This window comes from Schistocerca serialis, chromosome 4, assembly GCF_023864345.2.
Source record: "Schistocerca serialis cubense isolate TAMUIC-IGC-003099 chromosome 4, iqSchSeri2.2, whole genome shotgun sequence".
Lineage (NCBI taxonomy): Eukaryota > Metazoa > Arthropoda > Insecta > Orthoptera > Acrididae > Schistocerca > Schistocerca serialis.
This window is the reverse complement of record NC_064641.1, coordinates 470,350,470-470,363,032: the sequence shown is the minus strand read 5'-3', so window position 1 is coordinate 470,363,032 and position 12,563 is coordinate 470,350,470. Positions and strand designations below refer to the sequence as shown.

The following is a 12,563-nucleotide window of genomic DNA, read 5'->3' as shown; positions in this document are numbered from 1 at the left end:
GATCACCCAGTATGTTAGTAGCTGAGACGTTTGTGGGACAAATGTTGCATGGGACAACAGAGGCCATAATACGACGTTGGTTTTTTGAGGTCTTTGAAAGTCAACGAAGGTCACAAAGGTGGCATGAACGTCCATTTATAGAAGGTGTTCGAAGTGATGCCATTGGTATCAATGCAGTGCTGCAATGTTCTTATCATGGATTGAGTGGTATTCCTTATCACTTCGGCACTTACCGAAGCACATGCTCTGGCAATTATCTCTCGTATATCGTGTAAATAGTAAATATTCGCCGAATACGGCGTATCCATTTAACGTGCCATTGACATGTTAACACCATCCGACGGATTGGTAATACAACATTAATAGGAACGGTAAGACTAGTATCGTCGAATCAGGTGGATGTGAACGATGTATTCCTTCGAAGAACAAGTCGATATGCATTTCATTTACAGAGACTGCCAACGAAATTTAGTGAGAGCTAGAGACTTATATGCTGAAAGATATCCTCAACGTACTCACTCTACACGTCGTACTTTTAAATATGTGTATGATAAATAGAAAACAACTGGATCTTTAACGCATCGGAAACATGCCCGGCAAAAAAAAAAAAAAAATACTAACGATGAAACGTAAACTGGTACTCTTGCCACTGTGGTTCGAGATCCTTGTATTAGTTTGCGTCAAATCGCAAGGCAATCTGGCATGAGCCAGAGTAATATTGTTCGTGTTCTGCATCGCCATAAATATCATCCTTACCATATCAGTCTCCACCAAGAATTAACTGGTACGGATTATATGTCTCGCATTGAATTCTGCAGCTGGATTCAACTTCAGATTCAGAGGGATGACACATTTATTAATTTGATTTTACACTCCTGGAAATGGAAAAAAGAACACATTGACACCGGTGTGTCAGACCCACCATACTTGCTCCGGACACAGCGAGAGGGCTGTACAAGCAATGATCACACGCACGGCACAGCGGACACACCAGGAACCGCGGTGTTGGCTGTCGAATGGCGCTAGCTGCGCAGCATTTGTGCACCGCCGCCGTCAGTGTCAGCCAGTTTGCCGTGGCATACGGAGCTCCATCGCAGTCTTTAACACAGGTAGCATGCCGCGACAGCGTGGACATGAACCGTATGTGCAGTTGACGGACTTTGAGCGAGGGCGTATAGTGGGCATGCGGGAGGCCGGGTGGACGTACCGCCGAATTGCTCAACACGTGGGGCGTGAGGTCTCCACAGTACATCGATGTTGTCGCCAGTGGTCGGCGGAAGGTGCACGTGCCCGTCGACCTGGGACCGGACCGCAGCGACGCACGGATGCACGCCAAGACCGTAGGATCCTACGCAGTGCCGTAGGGGACCGCACCGCCACTTCCCAGCAAATTAGGGACACTGTTGCTCCTGGGGTATCGGCGAGGACCATTCGCAACCGTCTCCATGAAGCTGGGCTACGGTCCCGCACACCGTTAGGCCGTCTTCCGCTCACGCCCCAACATCGTGCAGCCCGCCTCCAGTGGTGTCGCGACAGGCGTGAATGGAGGGACGAATGGAGACGTGTCGTCTTCAGCGATGAGAGTCGCTTCTGCCTTGGTGCCAATGATGGTCGTATGCGTGTTTGGCGCCGTGCAGGTGAGCGCCACAATCAGGACTGCATACGACCGAGGCACACAGGGCCAACACCCGGCATCATGGTGTGGGGAGCGATCTCCTACACTGGCCGTACACCACTGGTGATCGTCGAGGGGACACTGAATAGTGCACGGTACATCCAAACCGTCATCGAACCCATCGTTCTACCATTCCTAGACCGGCAAGGGAACTTGCTGTTCCAACAGGACAATGCACGTCCGCATGTATCCCGTGCCACCCAACGTGCTCTAGAAGGTGTAAGTCAACTACCCTGGCCAGCAAGATCTCCGGATCTGTCCCCCATTGAGCATGTTTGGGACTGGATGAAGCGTCGTCTCACGCGGTCTGCACGTCCAGCACGAACGCTGGTCCAACTGAGGCGCCAGGTGGAAATGGCATGGCAAGCCGTTCCACAGGACTACATCCAGCATCTCTACGATCGTCTCCATGGGAGAATAACAGTCTGCATTGCTGCGAAAGGTGGATATACACTGTACTAGTGCCGACATTGTGCATGCTCTGTTGCCTGTGTCTATGTGCCTGTGGTTCTGTCAGTGTGATCATGTGATGTATCTGACCCCAGGAATGTGTCAATAAAGTTTCCCCTTCCTGGGACAATGAATTCACGGTGTTCTTATTTCAATTTCCAGGAGTGTATTTACTGACGAGGCTACATTCACGAACCATGAAAATGGTAATTTGCATAACAGACATTATTGGCCAACTGAAATCTATGTTGGCTGCGGCAAGTTGCACACCAAAAACCGTGGTCGGTGAATGTATGGTGTGGGATTCTGGAGGACAGAATTATAAGCCCCTACTTCATCGAAGGAAATCTTAATGGTAGGAAGTACACCACATTCCTGCAAGAAACATTAGGTCTGTTATTGGAAGAAATACCTTTAGGAACAAGGAATAGAGCCGCGCGGGATTAGCCGATCGGTCTAGGACGCTGCAGTCATGGACTGTGCGGCTGGTCCCGGCGGAAGTTCGAGTCCTTCCTCGGGCATGGATGTGTGTGTTTGTCCTTAGGATAATTTAGGTTAAGTAGTGTGTAAGCTTAGGGACTGATGACCTTAGCAGTTAAGTCCCATAAGATTTCACACACATTTGAACATTTGAAAACGAGTCGAATATCGTAAAAAAGCACTGCAGGTGAACGGGGAGCACGCTACACAGTACAAACTAAAAAGAAAAAAATACCGGAAAACATGCAGCTGTGTAATCAAGTGAAGACTGCGATACCTAAGTTCTGGTGTGACGTGAGTTTTTACCATGTATTTCAAAAAATCACGTAACCGATTGACATATTCCCAGAAAGTAGGGTGGATGGGGTAGGGTCACTATTACAATCTGTTCAGTATTCAGCTGAAAGGAACTCAAATGCATGCAAACAATACACTTCAAAACCATCCTACATAAAAAATATTATGGAAATAAGAATTACAACTATAGGATATTCAGCAGTACTTACCAACAGCAGACGAGTGTTTCCACTTGGCTTCAGATAGGCTACAACAAATCAAAGCGAACTATGAAGCTGTTTAAACAAAAAGATCCTCCATCACTACAAAAAACAACAGAAATCAATAAAGACACAGTACTGAAGGACTCTCATCTTCAACACTTCCGCTCTCTTCATAAATATCTCCGGAATCTGGAGCAGTACTAGAATGACGAATTTGTTAGCATCCCCGCCAATATAAAAGAGGTAGTATTTTGTTTCTCAAACACAGCTGAGATTTAAAAAATAATTTCTGTCCATAAACCGACAGTGTAACAGCAAATTACAGTATAAGGAAATGCAATTCAAACTAGGCCTATAGACTGTGCTATGTACCAAGAAGTGATATCACAGTAGCCAGTAATATTATGTAACTGGTTAGAGCAAACTCGTCTTGACTCCACAAAGTCATGTCGAAAGAGGTGGAGTTCATATTTTTACGCACTGTGCCAAGTGGAACAGGAGCAGACAGTGAAAGATTTCGTCATTTGTACTTGAAATCAAATACTGATTTCAACAACTGATCGATCTACTGTGTTAGGATTAATATTTTCGCAATACGTATCGTAATTACTGCGAAATACCCACATGCGAGAATTGCAGTTTTAACATTCAGCCAGGCAACAGCGTAGAAAGCAAAAAATTGAAACGCTACAGCTACAGTTCTTTGTGTATACACTGTTCACAAGCACCAGAATTACATTTTCTTCTGTGCATTCCACGTTCGTGATATGCTGTGCGCTGTTTTGCTAACCGTTTACTCAGGAATGGAAAACAAAGTATTAGTTTGGTAGGAACCATTTTGTCTTCAAACGATTCCGCAGAAACAGGTATAAAATATTTCTTAAACTTTTACACCTATTACATCCACGATTACCCACCAAAGTAGATTTTATATAAAAAAAATGTTCTAATAGTGACTTCACCAAGATACATTCTGAAACTCTATTAAGAGAAACCATGAACAATATAAGAAAAAAGTTATTATGGAGAAAATTATAGTAACGAGTCTGATAATATTAGTCTTTTTTCGTCTCAAAAAGTTCATCATTAACAGATTTTGACATTTGAGGACTACCATAAATCCCAGCTTTCTGCACTTTTTCTCACTACGAAGTAACAGTATTTAAGATTTATTACCTTTGATACAGCCTCAAAGAACGCACTGTAGAGAGCGCCAGAAGCACCTGCCATAATGTTTTCTGCGATTTCACTAATAGTGTGAAACAAACGGCACAGACTGCGAGCCGTTATCTCGCCACTATCGATTCCATTCACAACTACTTCTGATCCCTTTCGTATCTTTGTTCCGCAGTCCTTGTCGCCTCCAAAGTCGTCAAATAGATTCAGCTGCTTCTCACACGCTATTAACGTTTTTGCGGCGAACTTTAAAACCTCCTGTATTTTCGAACTGAGTTTTTCTGGAATTGGGGATCCACACTCGTAATGAGGATCTTCTTCTTGGATCTCCACATCGGACTTCGGCTTTACAGTTTCTAGCAACTTCAGCAGGTGTTCTTCCTTTCCGGTAAGGGTTTGCGACTTCTGAGGCCAAGCTGGAGCTAAAGTAGGTGCGTCTAAGAAATCTAGCTCCTCCGGGTTTGACAGACGAAATGCAGTTACAGAGAACCCGCTCGCTTCGCGCGCCGTGAACAAACTTCCACAGTAAGCTCTTCGCACATTATAGCCCTTCTCGTCGAGTTGCTTAACTGTTTCGTAAGTAAACAAATATTCTTCAAGTCTCGGATCGTTACCCAGGTTGTTAATAAGCACAACCAACGGATCAGACTGCAGTGTGGCACACGAAGTCGATTCGATTCTCATCAGGCGCTGTAGCACCATTTGCACTGCATTCGCTGGGCTCGTGTAGGGGCGGTGTGTTGTTCTCAGTTCCCTGTAGTTGCTCGACTGGACGTTTAGTTCGACGACTTCTGCCGGGGACTGGCTTGTAATCAAACCTATACTCGGATCAGGCATTATTTCTACTTCGTTTAAGACAACGGCTGATCTCTCTCGTACTAGATTGACACTGATGGTGGTCAAATCTCTGAGAGCGACTGATCGGCACAAATCAAAGATTTCGTCGAGATTGCAACCCCTTTCCGCCATAGCACCGGCTATCTTCTGAATGAGGATCGCGCCGGCTAGACCGCGTCGACCTTTGAATCTTTCCGATGGCAACAGGTCATCTCCGACAATGAGAATTTTCACTTTCAAATCTTCATTTAACGCTCTCTCGGCAGCAATACCAAAATGGTAGTGGTGTGAAGAGTAGTTCTGTACTATGATGAGGATACCGGCGGAGTTGTTCCTCGCGAGTTCGCGGATAGTGCGTAGGATGACGTCAGAGGGCGGTGGGCCCCCCGCTCCTACGACGGCGGCAGTCAGCATTCCGGGGCCCACAAACCCGGCGGGCCAAGGATCGTGACCCGCCTCGCCACCTGACAGCAGCTTCACCTTGTCTTCTATTCCTGCGTGGTCTCTTCTCATAACTACGTGCTCGTTTCCGAGGAGGACTAACCCGGGATTCACAGACACGAAGCCCATCAGTGCGCTATGCACTTGTTTCGAGCTCATATTACGGGGCCACGAAATTAATCACGAACACAACACAACAAACCTACTGAGCACGTGCGCATTTAGTGCTTTTTCAAAGATATACGTCGAAATAACAGTGCCGTAGCTGAGCAGTAAACAATCGCTGATGAACAAAGAAGGCTGCATATTTCGCGAAACGACGCTCTGTGGAATGTGGTGAAATGGGGTAACACTCATTTCACAAGATTTCTCCTGGTTTCACTCGCATCAATTTCAGCTGTTGTTTTAGATTTCTGCCTAACCACACACTCAGAAATCGTCAAATTCTTTCTTCTCTAGTCAGACTGAAATGCAAATAAAATCGAATATTGCAGAACAAACTTGTATTACATTCCTAAGGAAGTCCCAGAATGAGTTAACAACGCTACCGGAAAAAAGGTGCATTAGCAGGACGCGAATCTACATCCTTTGACGCGAGAAATCGCTACTTATCAAGTGATACTAGCCTCCTGTCTTGGTTATCACAGCATCTGTCGAAGGCTTATGTTGTTGATGCATTATTAACTGACATTTAATTATAATGATGACATGTTTGTGATAAATTTTCAATTCTCCGTTACCTTGAAACGAGATAAAACAAGTTATAATGAAAACGTGTTTAACACTTAACTTGTAAATTATTGAAGACAACAACTCACTCCTGAGTTGCTTATATGAAAGCATTAACTGTCGATTAATCATTAAGTGACGTTTAATTATACCAATAATTACAATAAATCGTACCTAGAACGTGTTGTTATGAATCTCTGATACACGTGCATGAAGTCTTGTGAGAGGCCCGTATCGAACGCAAATGAAAGGCGATAGCAGTTGGTGTGGTCGCCGATATTGCACGTAGAAATGAAGTCACGTTTGCAGGAAGTCTTGTGAAATGAGTGTTGCGCGCTTGAATGTTAAAGCCCGTGTAAACGCAAGAATTTGTTTGTCATATTTACTGTTTTGACTTCCACGGGTTTCTCAAACAAGCACGAAGATGAACAAATCAATATTGTCAAACTTAACCTCAGTTTCGGAGCTGCTTCAAGCTGCGTATATTCTTGTACGTCGTCCATAATAAACTGATTATTCTCTGCGTCTCGTTGTGTGATATTTTTTTGTGAAAAACGCAACACCTCTACCATTTTGGGGAATGGCCTGTAATACTTTCCTTGGTGTTCAGTTGTGGAAGCTCAGGGTACAAAAAATATTTCTCGCTAAATCGGCACGGCGAAACATCAACATTCGTACAGTGCGTTATTATCGAAGTCTGGCAAGTAACTAGCCTTTTTATTATTATTATTATTATTATTATAATCACGTCAGATAAATCATCATACAGGCAAATAGTTTGACAAACGCGTGAAATTTGACGAAGTGTTTGGTCATCTACGGGGGCCTACGTATTCGTTTGCCATAACCGTAGACTAGGAATATCTGTACAGTTAGTTTTCATATGTGCAGAGCAAATTGCAGGATCGATTGCGATTTCGCCAACAGTATCGCCTACAATCGATCCTCGATTCGACATGTGAGATTTACCAGGCAGTTTCAGCCAGTTTTACGAATGCCACTATGTCATGAAGTTCTACTATTGAAAGTGAAGTGCTATATTTAGTAGCAGAGGCAACTGATCGAATTTCCACTACCGTCATAGTAGAAAAAAAATTAAAAAACTGGAATTTAAAATTATTACTCTTGTTTTGAGATGCATTTCTTGAGAAATGAAAGGTGCGCTACAGAATACATTAAGTTTTTTATTGAAACCAAGTGAGTCGTGTATATCATTTCAGTTTACTTAAACAATTCATTTTCATTTGACGACGGTCTGGGTACTGTCCCGATGACGGGCACTGTCGCTGTAATTTACTCTGGTGATCGCAATTCCAGTCACTTTAATACCTTTTATTTCGTGTGTGAGGCATTTAATTGTTGATAAATTTCCTTTCTCGTTTGATCTTCTTGTTATCGTCTTGCCTTCAAGCTGACTGCCAATAGGTAACCTTGTAGCTATTGTTTTAATACACTGAGGTGACAAAAGTCATCGGATAGCGATACGTACATATTTCAGATGGCCGTAGTGTCTCGTTCACTAGGTATGAAAGGGCAGTGCATTGGTGGAGCTGTGATGTCTGTAGATGATTACGATCCCTGCTCGAGCAACGGCACGGTGCAAACCTAAGCGCGCCCCGCTAGGATACTCTGAGCGGCTAACTCTGGCGAGGTTTCCTGCTCCAAAAAAGCAATTTGTCTTCTCTTCAGAATCTGGATATGGCACAGCGACGGACCACGGTTTTTCGTGGAGCTAAGGCGAAGAAGCGGTGGATCGCCGTCTGGTGGAAGTATTCCTTCCAGCGGCGCCAACTGTCCCTCGACCAGAGGCTGCCTTAGGTATGTACAAAGGGTGCAACCACACATGGCCCTCACTTCTATGGGCCCTGCGCAAAGCATTCGAAGGTAATTTGAAAACTGTCACCCATAATTTCACTTAAATTGAAAAACAGTAAGATGTTTGTTCAAATGGCTCTAAGCACTATGGGACTTAACATCTGAGGTCATCAGTCCCCTAGACTTAGAACTATAGTAGAGCGTCCATTATCCGAGCGTCGGTGACGCTTAACCGAACTGTGTACTCGCTCTCACCTGTTACTCTCCCACCCTACCGCCCATCATCCCTCTCACTCCCAAACCAAGTTTCCCACAGTAGTCGCCGCACTGGGCCACCGCTGGCGGAACATTGCTTCTAATGGGGCCTTCACAAGGCGCTGCTGACCTGCCAAGCCGCCAGTCGCTGTGTTTCAACAATCAGCACACTTCTGTCGGCTTGGCACTGGCAGTAGAAGTAGCGGCAGTATCAAAGCTGTTCACAACAGCTGCGCCAGCTTAGAGTTGAGGCGTACCGCTCCGCGCAGTTTGAAGGATTGCGCGCCGCGAAGAAGAGCTTCTCACGGTGCAGTCACCTTCTGTTCTCTGTTACGACCACTTGTGTGCTGCTGCGTGAAGAAGTGAACTTGACGATACAAAATGCTTGAAAGTAAACTTGTTGTCCTTTCTATGAGGGACAAGTACGAGATTATTAAAAGGTTAGAAGAAGGTGAATCTGCAACCACTTTATCCAACAAGTACAAGGTGGGGAAGTCGACAATTTCGGATATAAAAAAAAAAGACGAGCATAGCAAATTTTATAGCTATGCTTGATTCTACTGGTGGATCAACAAGCCGTAAAACTATGAAGCTCGCCACTAACACAGATCTAGATGATGCTGTTTACAAGTGGTTTACACAAAATAGATCGGAAGGAGAACCTATCTCAGGTCCCATTCTGTGTGAGAAGGCAATGCAGTTCAACGAAAAACTTGCAGGGCCTTCGAACTTTAAAGCGAGCACGGACTGGTTAAAACGCTTCAAGTCAAGACACGGCATTCGTGAGCTTACAATACAGGGAGAAAAACTGTCGGCTGATTCTTCAAACTACAAATAAGGAACGTATTGAGGGAAGAAGATTATGCTCTCGAAAACGTTTACAATGCTGACAAAACTGGACTTAACTGGAAAGTTTTACCAAGAAAAACTCTTGTTTCACGTCACGAATTAGCAGCACCTGGTCCTAAAACAAGCAAGGACCGTATAACAGCTTTGGCTTGTGTTAATGCTACTGGAAGGCACCGACTGCCTATGTTCGTCATTGGTAAAAGTAAAAAACCGCGTTGTTTCAAGCGCGTTAATATGTCAGCCTTGCCTGTTGTGTGCACATCACAAAAGAGTGCCTGGATGGATAGTACGATTTTTATGAAGTGGTTTCTGGACGTTTTCATACCATCTGTAAAAGCAAATCAGCTAATAAATTTACTGTACAGTACTTCTTTTTGCCAAATAAACATGTACAGTTCGATTATCCGAACAAACCAGTTTTCCGAACACCCATGTCCCCCAATTACTTCGGATAATCGACGCTCTACTGTACTTAAACCTAAGGTGTTTGTAAAATTACTTTTAGTGTAGTGCAATTCACTTATTTACCCACTGTGATACGACTGTGGCCGCTGGAGTACATCTCGGAAAATTATGTCTGCATCGGAGTCGAGGGAAATCAGGGACTATGATACTGATGTGCTATAGTAATGTCTATTGTCGACACATGACTACTGCTCATGCATAAATTAAGAAGTACGCAACTCATTGTTTCCCTGCGCCCCTCCACGCATTTTCTACTCATTGTTGTAACTAACAATCAAGCATTACATTTTCCCGTCAACAGGTGTTTCCCACAGTCAGTTTAAACGTACGGTACTAGAGATGGGCAAACTGAAACACGTAACTGTTTCGAAACAAATGAAACAGTACAATGTAATGTTTCGATACGCTGTTTCGAAACAGTGAAACAGTTTGTGTTTTGTAATCTAATAAACCTACACATTTTATCATCTTGAATGTCTACTGTATAAGTATGTCCATATAAACACAAATGGGGACCGAGCGAGGTGGCGCAGTGGTTAGACACTGGACTCGCATTCGGGAGGACGACGGTTCAATCCTGCGTCCGGCCATCCTGATTTAGGTTTTCCGTGATTTCCCTAAATCGCTCCAGGCAAATGCCGGGATGGTTCCTCTCAAAGGGCACGGCCGACTTCCTTCCCCGTCCTTCCCTAATCCGATGAGACCGATGACCTCGCTGTCTGGTCTCCTTCCCCAAAACAACCAAACCAAACACAAATGAGTTGCGAGAGCGCTAATCATATCCCAGAAAGTATGAAATGATCACTTAGGCGTCTTGTCACTTTCGTATTTCTGCAGAAAATGCGCTGCTTTCGTGTCGTGTGGCTTTCATACTTTTCAATTGGGTGAGGACAGCCATACCTGAAGACAGAAAGGCCACCACTAACGGAACTGGAGGTGGGAGCAAACTGCAGAAACAACGGATATGCTACTGGAATTCCCACATTCCGTTAGTATGGGTAATATACCCATCCTGCTAATTGCCATGCACACAAAGGGAATCATTGAGGATAATAGGCACAGTGACTATAGACTCACAAATAACGCCAAATAATTCGAATAAATAACAAAATATAACAGAACAAAATTTTGTCTTTCAAGGTGATTCGAACCGTTACTATAAATTCACCATGCTTCCTAGTCCTTCCCGTTCACCATTACACTATCAGTGATATGTCAATCAGATTGCTTGCAATTATACCTACATCAGATTTATGTATATGTCTAATAACTGTCACTCTACGTCTTTTTTCATTCAAAATGTTGTAGGCTTACTTACGTTTCTTAATATGATTACTGTACATGAACAGAGAAGCGTATGTTATCAAAAAGTGTAATTTAACTGAATGATTTTCACATATTTATTATTTTGAATGTGAATAGTATGCGTTGTTTTATTGCTTGGTTAGTGTTTATAAAGCAGATATTACGCCATTTCGGAATATGACAGTCAGCTAGAAACGAAGCTTTATTTTCGGATATCTGAAGCTTCTTGCTATTGTTTGTCACAAAGATTTTGACACTCTTGAAAGTGTTTCATGAAGTGGTATGTTAAATGTGTTTCAGTACCTGTGCCGAGCCCGAATCTCGTCCGACACAGAGGGGAATGAAACATCACTGTTTCGATACAATTAGTCCGTTCCAAGCACTGGTGGACTGAAACAGCTTATTCTGAAACAACGATACAGTTTCTGTGTCTGGCTCGAGACCGAATGTGGCCCAGTTATCCGAGACAGGGGTGGAATGAAACACCACTGTTTCGAAACAGTGAACCGTAGCCGTTCCGAAACACTGAAACAGTTCCACGTATCGATACACTGTATCGAAACATAGAAACAGTGGCCAAGTCTATACGGTACTATCCCAGTTCACGCCGTTTCACTTGTGTGTGCACTCTGTCGGAAGATACAGTATTTTAGCCTGTCCTGCGAAGTTCAAAGTGCCAACAGGGAAACGTCTCGTGAAAGGGGCAGATTTAGTAAATACGATTCAGTGCTCAAAACATCAAGAAAAAGCTTCAACATGACAAGTTTCTGAACTCACAAACATGTGCTTTCGAGAAATTTCTTCGACCAACAACTTCAGAGAATGAGACTAAGGTGCGCTTAAAGGACAATGGCATTAACAGTAGCCTCTCATCATCTGATACTTTCGATACAAGTGAACATGAAGCATTGGGATGCCGACCTTCTGCTGTCCCACGTTCAGGTAGACCTAGTAGTGGCAATTGTGAAGTAATCACAAATTCGGACCCACGCACTTGGCCTAATGGCCTAATGACCTCCGTGATAAATGAAATTGTACACAAAGGCTCCACTAAGATTTATATTTTGAGTATTCCTTAAATGAGAACATAAGAATATTTCGACTCATTTTCATGTTAGAACTTTACAAATGGGGAACAAAGGGATCGTAAATGGCTTGTGTATACGATATCTACCGACAAAGTTTTTTGTTTTTGTTGTAAACTTTCTGGATTTCCTTCAGACAAGCTAAACAAGCTGTCAGGTGATGGACTCCGTGATTGGGTTAATTTAGGAAATCGGCTTCAAGAGCATGACCAATCATTTAACCACACAAACTGCACAAAAAATGGCTAAAATGTAAGACACGTTTGAAACAAAAATGTGTTGATCAAATTAACCTTGAACTACTGGAAAAAGCAGAGGATCATTGGCGTCAAGTTCTAAAAAGACTCATACTCATCATCAGGGCGACAAGCTCTATCAGCAAATTAATGATAATTTTCTTGGTTTGATCGAAATGACAACAGAATCTGGCCGTGTTTTACAGAAACATTTAAGGCGCGTAAAAACTCAAGAAATTCAGGATCATTATCTTGGGAAAAACAT

At 43.6% G+C, this 12,563-nt stretch overlaps 1 protein-coding gene across 1 annotated transcript in view; it reads right to left on the bottom strand.

Annotated features, from left to right (window-relative positions):
• The window catches only part of LOC126474543 (triokinase/FMN cyclase-like), a 176,942-nt gene extending 171,224 nt beyond the window's left edge, over positions 1 to 5,718 (bottom strand). The window contains exon 1 of the mRNA XM_050102016.1: positions 4,282 to 5,718. Within this exon, the coding sequence (XP_049957973.1) occupies positions 4,282 to 5,718 (1,437 nt within the window). The remainder of the gene's footprint in view (positions 1 to 4,281) is intronic.
• Between the last annotated feature and the right edge of the window lie 6,845 nt (positions 5,719 to 12,563).